The 12,702-nt window shown below is 39.6% G+C and overlaps 1 protein-coding gene and 1 non-coding gene across 2 annotated transcripts; one reads left to right on the top strand and one right to left on the bottom strand.

Annotated features, from left to right (window-relative positions):
* The first annotated feature begins 670 nt into the window (after nt 1-670).
* Nucleotides 671-777, top strand: LOC112731034 (small nucleolar RNA R71). Its single transcript, XR_003166830.1, has one exon. It is a non-coding gene; the product is annotated as a small nucleolar RNA R71 (small nucleolar RNA).
* A 9,502-nt stretch (nt 778-10,279) lies between these two features.
* On the bottom strand, nt 10,280-12,317 carry LOC140176730 (nudix hydrolase 14, chloroplastic-like). The gene is made up of 7 exons (XM_072208273.1): nt 12,105-12,317; nt 11,880-11,942; nt 11,445-11,537; nt 11,254-11,346; nt 11,091-11,189; nt 10,654-10,752; nt 10,280-10,312 (listed from the first exon to the last, which is right to left on the bottom strand). The coding sequence occupies exons 1-7, from the start codon at nt 12,258-12,260 to the stop codon at nt 10,280-10,282; spliced, it is 636 nt and encodes a 211-aa protein (XP_072064374.1). The 5' UTR covers nt 12,261-12,317.
* Nucleotides 12,318-12,702: the final 385 nt, after the last annotated feature.

Raw genomic sequence — 12,702 nt, 5'->3', positions numbered from 1 at the left:
GTTGTCTTGAATCTCCTTGCTTATACCTTAAAGTAGATTCTCAATCCTTGAGATTCTTTCATCTAATGATGACAGGTCAGGCTGAGGAGGGTTATTTTGGCCTTGATATGAATGTGGAGAGATGTTGTCATGGGGGTGTTGATATGGTCTAGATGTGAAGTGTTGGTGGGCTGCATTGTTTGGATTTGGGCGTCTTTGATCAAGCCTTTGGTCTTGTTGATTTCCCCACCCAAAGTTTGGGTGATTCCTCCATCCAGGGTTGTAGGTCTTGGAGTAAGGATCATGGTTTTGCCTAGGTGAATTCCCAATGTAGTTGGCTTGCTCCTGACCACCCCCTGCTTCTTCATTCACTCCTTCTTGGGTTGTTGATGAAGTGGAGATTGCTGCTACTTGGTTCCTCTCCATCTTCTTGGTGAGTTCAGCCAGCTGCTGGGTAATGAGCTTATTTTGGGCCAGCAGAGCATCTACATTGTTTAGCTCCATTACTCCTCTTGTGTTCCCTCTTTCGGAAGCATAGAAATAGTCGTTCTCTGCTACGATTTCAATGACATCTATGACCTCCTCAATGGTCTTCTTCTTGTTCAAAGATCCTCCGGATGAATGGTCTACGGCCTTCTTTGACTCATAAGAGAGCCCTTCATAGAAAATGTGCAGCTGCACCCATTCATTGAACATATCTGGTGGGCACCTTCTTGTTAGGTCCTTAAACCTCTCCCATGCTTCATACAGAGTCTCACCATCTAGTTGCTTGAAAGTTTGGACCTCAGCTCTCAGCCTATTAATTCGTTGAGGAGGGTAAAATCTTGCTAAGAATTTGTTCACCACATCATCCCAAGTTGTCAAGCTCTCCCTTAGGAAAGACTCCAACCACTTGGCTGCCTTATCCTTGAGTGAGAATGGAAATAAGAGCAGTCTATAGGCGTCAGGGTGAACACCATTAGACTTCACTGTGTCACATATTCTCAGGAAGGTGGTTAGATGTTGATTGGGGTCCTCTTGGACACTTCCTCCGATCGAACAGTTGTTCTGAACAAGGGTGATGAGCTGTGGTTTTAGTTCAAAATTGTTGGCATGGATGGTTGGCTTTTGAATGCTACTTCCACAGTTTCCTTGGTTTGGATTGATGTAAGAGCCTAAAACTCTTCTATCCTCCCCAGCATGATTTGCTCGACCTCTTCCGCCATGGTTGTGAGCCTCTTCTTCGTGATGGTTTTCCATGTTTTCTTCCATGTTTGGTTCAAAGTATTCCTCCTCTTCCTCAGCACCAACTACTCTTTTTCCTCTTGCTTCCCTTCTTAATCTCAAGAAGATTCTCTCAGGTTCAGAATCAAAGGAAGTTGAAGCCCCGCTTCTTCTCCCTGTCATACAACCAACAAGTACAAGCAAAGAGAATAGGTGCAGAAAGTATATCTGTCAGAATTACTGTTAGTGTGAGTGATGCAATATATCAAACAGTTAGTGGGTTAGTAAGATGAATGGTAAATAACAAAGAAAAAGTAGGGGGAAGGGAAGAAATTAACTAAAACAGGAAGTAAATAACTCAAACAGAAAATTAAATCAAACAAAAATAAAATGCTCAATCTAGTTATCCTCCAATCTAATCATTGTTGATGCACAATCAATCCCCGGCAACGGCGACATAAACTTGATGCACGGAAAACTTGTCTCTTAACAAATTTTCTTCAGCAAGTGTACCAAATTTGTCGTCAAGTAAAAACTCACAATAGAGTGAGGTCGAATCCCACAAGGATTGATTGATCAAGCAACTTTAATTAGAGGAATGTTCTAGTTGAGCAAATCCGGGATTTGATTTTAGAATTGCAGAAAATAAAATGGCGGGAAGGTAAATAACAGAAAAAGTAAATGCTAGAATTAAAGAACTGAAAGTAAATTACTGAAGTAAATTGCAGAATTGTAAATGGGAATGGGGGAATTGCTCATAAAAGTAAGTAACAAAAAATAAAGAGAATGGGTAAGATCAGAAATGGGGAGTTCACTGGGCTCAGAAGATGTTGCATTCTCTGGATCAATTTTATTTTCATCTCATCCTCAATCAATGCACTCATTGATCTCCTTGGCAATCTTAAGTGATTGAATTATAATTTCTTGTAATTCAATCTCTCAAATCTTGATTAATAGCCAATTCCTTGGTCAATTGCTCATGAGAAGAGATGAAGTATGGTCACTGATTATACCACATGCATTTCCCAAATCAAGTGTGAGAGGATTATAGTCACATATCCATCCAAACCCAATTTGGTCCAGCATGAGAAAGCATTTCTAGCTTGATCTCTTCATTCCTCTTTCAAGGTTTAGAAGAGATCTAAGTATGAATAGCTTCTTTTCCAAGATAACTATCCAATTGGATGAAGATCGAAAGCTTTCAAGTAAAATCAAGAGAAAAGATAGAAGAAGAATAATGAAAACTCGTATTGATCCATCAAATTACAACAGAGCTCCCTAACCCAATGAAAGGGGTTTAGTTGTTCATAGCTCTGGAAAATGAAAACAAAGATGGAGAATACATGTTGAAACTAGAAGTGCAGAGAAAGTAAATACAGAGAGTAATTCTATGCCAAGAGGCTCCCTATATTTTCCAACTCCCTATTTAATTCAAAGCTACTCCTATATATACTACTCTTCTAGTTGGTTCTTCAAGTCTTGGGTTTGAGCCTTTGGATCTTAAGTTTGAAGCAGTTATCTTCTTCATTGGGCTTGGCTTTACTTGCAGAGAGAAAGTGTGAAGTGGGCAGAGACTTTAGCTCAGGACGTTAGTGGTGTTAACGTTCAGTGAAAATATGGGTTCGAGAACGTTAGTGACATTCAACTTTTTCACTAACGTTCCTTACCCAAGTAAGAGCCACGTTAACCTCAATGTTAGTGGCACAAACGTTGCCACTAACGTTGCCTCTTTGTCCTTCGCGCACGTTATTGGGAATCAACTTTCCCAATAACGTTGAGAAGCCTCCCCCTTCCCTACATTAGAGTCCACGTTAACTTAGTTAACGTGGCTCTTTTAACGTAGGCTTGCCATCCTTCGAGAACGTTAGTGACACTTAACATTGTCACTAACGTTCCAATGTGCCCCTTAGCTCCCACGTTAGAGTCCACGTTAACTAGGTTAACGTGGCTTCTAACGTGGCCATGCTAGCCATCTCCAACGTTAGTGACAAAGTTGAGTGTCACTAACATTGGCTCAACATTCCCTTATCCACGTTAGCTTCCACGTTAACTAAGTTAATGTGGGAGCTAACGTGGCTCATGGTGGCATGTGTGGGCTCCTTCCAACGTTAGTGACAATGTTGGGTGTCACTAACGTTGGCGTCACCTCCCTTCTTCACGTTAACTTCCACGTTAACTAGGTTAACGTGGGAGTTAACGTGGCCTAGTGTGACTTGGGTGGGTTCCTTCCAACGTTAGTGACAATGTTTGGTGTCACTAACGTTGGCGATCACTTTGTCTCCTTACGTTAGCTCCCACGTTAACTAGGTTAACGTGGGAGTTAACGTGGCTTAATGTGACTTGGCCAACGTTAGTGATAATGTTAAATGTCACTAACGTTGGCCTCCCCCCTTTCTTCTTAACGTTAGAGGCCATGTTAACTAAGTTAACGTGGCAACTAACGTGGCCACTTATGAGTTTGGTCCAACGTTAGTGATAATGTTAAGTGTCACTAACGTTGGCTCCCTTTCCTTTCTTCCACGTTGGAGTTCACGTTAACTTAGTTAACGTGACTCTTAACGTGGGCAATGATGGCTTCGAGAGCGTTATTGGCAATTACTTTTCTCATTAACTTTGCAAGTTACTCTCATTCCATATTAATATCAACGTTAGTGTAACTAACATTGCCACTAATGTGATTCTTCTTTGCTTCCTTTGTCCTGAAATCAAGCAATAAAGTGCATCAAAGTTCTAGTCCAAGTCATGGGAAATGCAACATCCAATTTGTCATTAAATTCATGCAAAATCCTCCTGAAATCATGTAAAGTGCACAATGTATGCTTGAATCGAGATGTAAGTGAATATCTACCCAAAACTAGCTTATTTCCTAAGTAAATGCATGAAACTACCCTAAAAACAGTAGAGAAAAGGTCAGTGAAACTGGCCAAAATACCCTGGCATCAGTGGTGTTGTTTTGATGATTGGTATTTCATTTTGGGATATTACATTTTTGAATTTCTTCAACTTGCTTATTGTTTGGAAGTTCCACACCAAGTGTTTGTTGAAAAACACCAATGACATTTTGGTTCATTTTGACATCCTGCTTTCAATTTAGTGCTCCTTTCTCTTTACACTTGCTCTTTTTTGTGTGCATTGAGCCGATTATGCTTCATCTTTACCATCTATGTGCTCACTACCTATGACTTGCTTCTTTGTTCCATATTGCAAGATTTGTGATTCCACTTTATCCCATTTGTATGCTTTATTGTCTTGGAGTTAGACTGGGTGAATGATTTTCTTATGTTTAGTACCTTTCTTGCATGTGTTACTTATTATTATTAGTGATGCTTGAGCCCACGCTTCTCATGCTTTACACTTGCATGCTTCTCTCACTCTTGCATCGCATGCTAGTAATTTGCCCCATGATTATACTGTTGTCTTACTTACATGTTGCTGCTGTCATGTCTTTAGGACACTTTGTTCCCTTGTGGCACTAATTCTCACTTACATGTTATTTAAGTGTTGTTTCTTTGGGTTTAATATTTTCTCTTTTCCTTCTCTTTTTAGGATGGCCATAAAAAAGGGCAAGGAGAAGGCTTCGAAAAAGTCACCTACAAAGAGAGCACCTCAAAGAACTACTACCAAGGCGCACCCTGCACTAAAAGTTAAGCCTCCCTCCAAGAGGGTGAAAAGAGTTATTCATATTGATGAGAAAAATAAGGGCAACCCTGCGAAGGACTCTGCAAGGTTCACCAATCGCTTTTGTGAGCTCATGTTCCCTATTTTGGTTGAAAGAAATTACCATTCTGAACATCTCCTCACACCTCTGGAGCACCTCGTTCAGTTTGTCATACCCCGCATCGAGGGGCGACAATAGGGATTTCTCAATCGGAGACCGCAGGAAGCTAATCTTTCTTGGGTGGTGGAGTTCTGCTCCAACTATCACGCACCTTCTCTTCAATCGATTTTCGTGCGCTAGAAGCAAGTCCCCATATATAAGAATGCCATTCAGAGGATACTTAAGGTTTTGCCAATGCCGGATGGGATGGATGGTTACCAAGAAATCCTACTATAGCGCTGCATACCCGTTTTTGATTGGGGTTCTATCCTTAGGGTCATTGCCCAACCGGGAGAGCAATGGACCCAAGGGAGAGTCAAGGGCCGACCTAAGGGCATTTTGGCACAAGAACTTACTGTAGAGGCTAGAATGTGGGCCCAAATCATGTCTCACCACGTACTTCCGAGCACTCATGAGTCCTTATTCACAACGGACTTGGCCCTTCTTGTCTGGTGCATCCTCAGTGAGAGGCCTATTGATAAACCATATTTTATGATATATTTTGTGCTTAGTTTGAGTGATTTATTCAATCCTTCACCCACTTATTCATATTAATTGCATGGTTTTACTTTCCCTTCCTTATTATGTGATGTATGTGAAAAACATGTTTCCTATGCTTTAAAATTAATTATTTTAATTACCTTTATTTCCATTCGATGCCGTGATTCGTGTGTTGAGTAGTTTCAGATCTTCTAAGGTAGGAATGACTTGAAGGATGGAAAGGAAACATACAAAAATGGAAGGAAAGCACAAAACGGAGTTTTTGGAGAAACTGGCATCCACGCGATCGCATGGGCGACGCGGACGCATGCCAAGCACGAAGAAGCAGCGACGCGGCCGCATGACTGACGCGACCGCGCGCCTTAAGCAAAACACATATGACGCGGCCGCATGACTGACGCGACCGCGTGACAAAGAAAACTCCGAATGACGTGACCGCGTGACCCACGCACCAGAAATTACAAAAAACGCTCCCAGCAAATTCTGAAGCCCTTTTTTGCCCAAATCCAAGTCCAGAAGGCATAGACCAGAGGTTATGAAGTGGGGGAATGCATCCATTCAAAGAGAATCTCCACTTTAGTTAGTTTTCATGATTTAGATTTAGTTTAGAGAGAGGTTCTCTCCTCTCTCTTAGGATTAGGATTTAGGATTTCTCTTAGTTTTAGGAGTGACTCTCGATCCTAGGTTCAATGTTCCTTTACTTTAAGCTTCCCTTTCACTTTTTATTCATTCCATTACTTTAGTTGGTTATTTGATTCTGCAATTTAATTGGTGAATTCTTCCATGTTACATATTACTCTTTTGAATTAATGTTAATTGAGGTATTTTAGTTTATTATTGCTTTCTTTTATTTACATTATTGTTATTCCGATCTGAAGACATTTTTATTCCAGTAGATTTACTTTTCTCCTTTTGGTCTTGGTTAAGAAATCAGTAACTCAGGAGTTATCAAACTCAAACATGATTGATAATTGTTATCTTTGTTAATTAAATTAAACTTCAATAATCCCAATCTTTTCTTAGGAAATAAATAGGATTTAAAGATCAAACCAATTAATCCCTTGACCTTCCTTTATCTTAGTAAAGGTTAACAAAGTGGAATTAAGATTCAATTCTCATCATCATTGATAAGCATAACTAGGATAGGACCTCTAATTTTTCATACCTTGCCAAAAGTTTATTTACAGTCATTTATTTATTTTACTTGCCATTTAAATTACTTGTTCTTCATTTACTTTAATTGCTGATTAAACCATTCCTTCCTCATTCTCAAAACCCCAATTTACAATCTCCATAACCAATAATAAGAACATACTTCCCTGTAGTTCCTTAAGAAGACGACCCGAGGTTCGAATTCTTCGGTTATCAATTTATTTAGGGGTTTGTTACTTGTGACAACCAAAACGTTTGTACAAAGGGATTTATGTTGGTTTAGAGACTATATCTACAACGCGACTGTTTTTATAAAATTCTTTACTGGCAAAAATCCTAACGTCAAAATGGCGCCGTTGCCGGGGAACTGCAATCGTGTGCCTTATTATTGGTTATTGTAAATATTTTTCTTTTACTTGTTTATTTGTCTTTATTTTTCCCCTCTTTATTTCTTTTTAGCTACTATGAATTCTCACCCATTCCGCTTTGAGTTTGGTTCTAATGTTATTGAAAGGAATGGAAGTTATAACAGGAACATGCATCAAGGTCAGAACAACCAAAGATGGATGGAGCCAAGAGGATCTGATCAACCCTTTAGGCAACAACACCCTCCAAGATATCATGGACAAAGATCATTCTACAATGCATACCAAGCAAATAGACATGGTGGACAACCTTGTAATTACCAACAAGCCCCACCTTGTGCTTATAAGCCATCCTCTCAACGTAACTTCGAACCACCACACTCACAAGCTCCTTTCCACCATTCACCACCGTATGATCTTCATTTACCCCAGTTCCAATCCAATCACTCCCAAACACCACCACTTTCCCCTGTGCCATATCCAAATCTATCACCCCGAGAATCAGAGATTCGCCTCAAGGAAACAATAAGTCGACTTCAAACAACCCTTCATCAACTGGAGCAAGCAGTAAGTCAATTATCTTCTAGATGTTCAAACATTCAAGGACATCCCACAGCCCCAGGTGGACAATCTAATGAAGAGCATAGCATGAAGAAAATACTAGAAACTCCAGTAGACAAGACAGAGCATGGTTTCGTACTGGAACAAGTAGAGGAAGCTGTCATTATTGAAGAAGAAGAGTTGGTTGAAGACTTAGGAGACGCTAAACCTCCATGGGAATCCAAAGTTGTGGAGCATTCTGTCAAGGATGTTACAATTGATGCTAAGGAGGATTGTGCGCAATCCCCAGAGCAAGTCTTTCATGAAGAACTAGACAGAATAACCCAAGAAGCAAATTTCCTTGATGTTGATAGTCACAAGTCAAGTTCTCCTAGTAATGAACTTGCATCTGCAAGTGAATTCTCTGAGATCGAAAAATCTTCCCCAAGTGAATACGAAGATGATACGGAGGTAGATTTCTCTCAACCTCCAGTCTATGACTTAAGTGATGAGGAAGACATAGATGGCTTTGATCAGGACATGGATACATTTGAAGAATCTTGCAAGGAAGTGGAGAATTTCACAAAAGAGCACAAGGGAGTAGAACTCACAGAACCACTGGAACCACCTATCTCAAGGCCATTACCACCCAATACAAGTTTTAAGTGGGTACAATCCTTAACTTTTAACTGTATTTTTCTACTTGAATATGGTTTGCTTAAAACAGATGGCCAGCTTAGAGCTCTCTGCGACTTTAAGAGTAAAAGGGAAATAGCTCGTACTCAGAGCTGGTGCACGAGGTTCAATAAGGTTCTACGCTTCAACTCGAAGTACACGGATTGGCATCATGATCAATCAGATGGATCTCGAAAAATGTTTGGTTATCCTGGTGAGAATCGAATTCTAAACCGCCCAGATGGATAAGTATAGATCAAGACGAAGGCGGATTTAAAAGCAAAGTTTGGGATCCTGGAATCTATGCTGACAATCATCATCTCGGGAGCCTGACAATCTGTTTGAAGCTGCTCAGAAGCTTCACATGCCTAGTTTGGGACCCCGGAGGCTATTGGCATTCCAAGCATTGGTGGAGATTTCTGGATGAATTTAAGCATAAGCCGCCATAATAGGAAGCTCATCCAACGTCCAACTTAAGGACTTTAACTAAAAGTGCTAGGTGGGAGACAACCCACCATGGTATGATCGTCCCTTTTTCAATTTTTATTTAGTTTTATTTGTTTTCAAGTTTTGTTTTATTAAACCTGGAGTTTTGCATCTCATTTATATTAATCATTGCATTATGCATACTGCATAATTGCATACCTGCATAAAAAAAGGATGCGCGATGCGACCGCATCATTCATGCGATCACGTCAAGTTGTGAAAAAGACTTCCCACGCGACCGCGTCATTCACGCAGCCATTGTGCATTTTGCACAAAATGCCCATGCGATCACGTCCCTGACGCGATCGCGTCGCATGGATTGCACAACACCCCAAAAGGAGATAGAGAGTTGCGCTGAAACGACGCTGGAATTGTGCGTTTAGCACAATTTCCATCGACGCGATCGCTTGTCTCATGCGATCGCGTCATTCACTCTTTTAGCTATTCCATGCGATCGCGCCACTGACGCGATCGCGTCAACCACCATTTCAGCCCAACCACGCGACCGCGTGCCCCACGCGATTGCGTGGATTCAAATTTATAACCCCCAGTCACGCAAACCCTATCAGTCGCGCCCCTCAAACCCCTCTCCTCCCTCTCTTCTTCTCCAATCACACCACCACCACCACGCGACCGCCAGACGCCGCCGACCACCCAGACGCCGCCGCCACCCACCCCCTTCCTCCTTCCCCCTTCTCTCTTCTTCTTTCTTCTTCTTCCCCCCTAACCGCCACTGCCCACGCCGCGCCACCACCACCACCGCGCCGCCATCACCGCCCAGCGCCACCCACGCCCCCTCCCTTCCCCTATTACCCCCCTATCCCCATTCTCCTCCTTTTTCCCTCCCTTCCTCCGAACGGCAGCCACCGCTACAAGAAAACACGTATTTTGTCACGCTTTTAAAGCGTGGCAAAAAGCTGAAAAAAGCGTGGTGATAGCTTTTCGCCACGCTTTTTGAGCTATCGCCACGCTTTTGAAAGCGTGACCTATCAAAGGGTGGCGGTTGCTCTATCGCCACACTTTTTGCACCCTATTGCCACGCTTTTTGTTTGCCACGCTTTTTTACAAACTGCCACTTGGAAAAGCGTGGCTGTAGGTGGAAAATATGGCCACGCTTTTAAAGCGTGGCGATAGGTGGAGATACGGCCACGCTCCATAGCAAAATATACAACCACGCTTTAAAAGCATGGCGAAATCCTTGTTAAATTAAAAAAAAATTTCTTTTCGTTACTTGATCTTCATTGCTACACAATATAAATTTTCAATCCTTTTTTATTACCAAACCTACAAATATAGTATGCAATTTTTATTACAAGACAAATCAAACAATAATTAGTGAGATATATAATTTACTATAATTGTTTTATACATTAAAAAATTATTACTCAAATATAAAATAAATCTCGAGTTCAGATTCCAAAACTAAAAACTGAAGAAAAATATAGAAACAATACAAGCTAGAACTGCTCATAATATATCAAATTATACTAATAGAGATGATCATCAACCTAAATACTTAGTAAAAGATCAAAATCAACCTAAAACTGCTCCACTTTGTGCATTAAGGGTTCAAGTTATCCATTCCAATACTAGCCTGCAGCAAAATATCAAGAACAAATTGAACCAACAAAAATGATATATATAAAAATATTATAAGAAATAATCTAATTTATGCATGTATTAACAATTCCAAATTAAACCAGGTTCACATTCTACTATAAAAATTCATCAGCATTGTTATGCTAATAGGAATAAAAATTCCAAACACCTTGCACATCTATTTATCTTTATTATTACAAAAAGTAGTAGGCACCTAATGAGCAGCTTCTACCTAGCATCCATTTACAAATAGTGGCAGTGGTATTCCAAACTCATAGTAAGTGAAAATTAGTGAAGAAAATGGATTGAACTACATTTTGAATCCATAAAGTTCACCATTTCGCCGATTTGCATTTGGCAGATATTGCACTCCCTTGGAAGTAAGGCTTGGAGGTTTTCAACTTCTTCATAGGTTGGTCTCTTATAATCTACTGTCTGTTAATCATTTAGCAAAAAAAATAGATCCTTAGAGAGAGATAATAAATTCTCACTATTTTATTTTATTTTATTTAGAAAAAAAAGACCCATAAGCAAGGATTATCAAATACTGTTAGATTGAACCGCATATAGCCAGAAATTGAATTGAATGCTCACTGATTGGTAAATGCAAATCTAAAAGTACAATAACACGAAACTAAACTATGCTCAAAATACCAAACTAAATTATTGAAATATAAAGCAGATGCATTATTAGCTCTTTTTTTAAGCGACAAAATTATTTATTTGCAAAACCAATAAAGCAATAAGGTTGATGCAGAATGCTTAAGGTATACTGGTGAGGGAAAAAATCTGCATCCTGTTGAAGAATCCAAGAAAGCAGTGAGATCAACCATGTCTTCAAGTTTGAACTTTATGCCAGTCTCCTTTTCAACCTGTCAGAGGCACAACTAAGCCATGAAGAGAATTGGAGAGAGAGAGAGAGAGAGAGAGAAAAGCCTCACGAACTGCAGTGCCAACGAAATCACCCTTGTCATCATCCAACATTCCAGCAGGCAATTCCAAAATAATTCTTCCAGTAGGAACCCTTGCCTGATAAATAAAAAATAATAAGCATAATATGGAACTCTAGTTAAAATGTTTGAAAAAAAAAACATAGTTCTCTCTGCAAAGATCCAACATCTAAGAACCTGTTCAGTAAAGACAGCATAAGTTTCACCATCTGATTCCAGAAGTATCAACACAGTCACAGCAGGTCCTCTTGCAAATACAATACCTGGAACCTAATCACGGTTTACTTTATTATATATAAAGAAAGAAATCAGCATCAGGTGCAAGTGCAGAGAAATTACAAGCAAAAGAGGAATGATGGATGCCTGAGAACATAAGGTAAGAAGCAAAAGATCCTAATAGTTGTGCATTTTAGATATCACATAGCTCAGAATGTGGTATGCCTATGAATCAAATACTATTAATACATTGCTTGCCATGATGAGGAATCCAATTTTTGGATATTGAAGCACAAGAAGTTATTTTTGAATAATATATATAGAGCATAACAGGTAAAATGTCTACTAGTTCATAGTCCCTTGCTAAAATTAACACAAGAAAATGGAAACATAGACTGGCTTATAAATGTCAGCTTTAAATTTGAGAAACCCAATGCACTTTCCAAACATGTCTACACCCTGTTTACACCAAAAAGAGTCCAACTAGTTTCGTTGATTTTGATTTGAGAACATGAATAAGACTAGAAGACTAACAGGTTAGTCAGTTACTTAAATTACCACTTAACAAGGCCTAATTATCAGAAATCATATCCACTTTTTAAACACTGATGATGCAATTACCTGAATTAGAACTTGTCTCAGAGCCAAGGTGCTATCAGCTAGAATCCCAATCTCACTTTGCAAGTTATGCAACCATTGCTTGAATAAAGAGGAATCAATAGCATTCCTGCAATGGAAAACAACAAAAACCAAACCAAACCACCACAACTGAGACATGTTTTTTATATAGCATGATAACAAGAAGAAACTGTGTGCCTATCAATTCTCTTTTGCCATTACATCTCATAGGGACTTGTCAAAATCTAGCATCTAATTGAACAAAACCTCCAATATCTAATTTTAGTAGCTGTCAAAACCTGCAGGGTGTGAAAGAGGAAGAAAAAAATGCCTAAATCCATCTTTTAATATAATTATTCAGCACATTCCCTTTCTGAACAAACAAACTGAACTTTCAACACATATCTCACCCTGAAATCAAAACAAGAACAAAATGTTAAAGAGTGTCATTATAATGTGTAACCTGACTTTCTTCATTATTATTCACTTAAGAGAAATTTGACCTTGTTATATACTATGCCCAAGAGAGCAAGGCTAGCAGCTTTATCTACATCAGCATCATCAAAGATTAGAAGAGGTGACTTTCCTACTAATTCAAGTG

The sequence above is a fragment of the Arachis hypogaea genome, chromosome 12 (genome assembly GCF_003086295.3).
Source record: "Arachis hypogaea cultivar Tifrunner chromosome 12, arahy.Tifrunner.gnm2.J5K5, whole genome shotgun sequence".
Lineage (NCBI taxonomy): Eukaryota > Viridiplantae > Streptophyta > Magnoliopsida > Fabales > Fabaceae > Arachis > Arachis hypogaea.
This window is presented reverse-complemented; position numbering and strand designations above follow the sequence as displayed.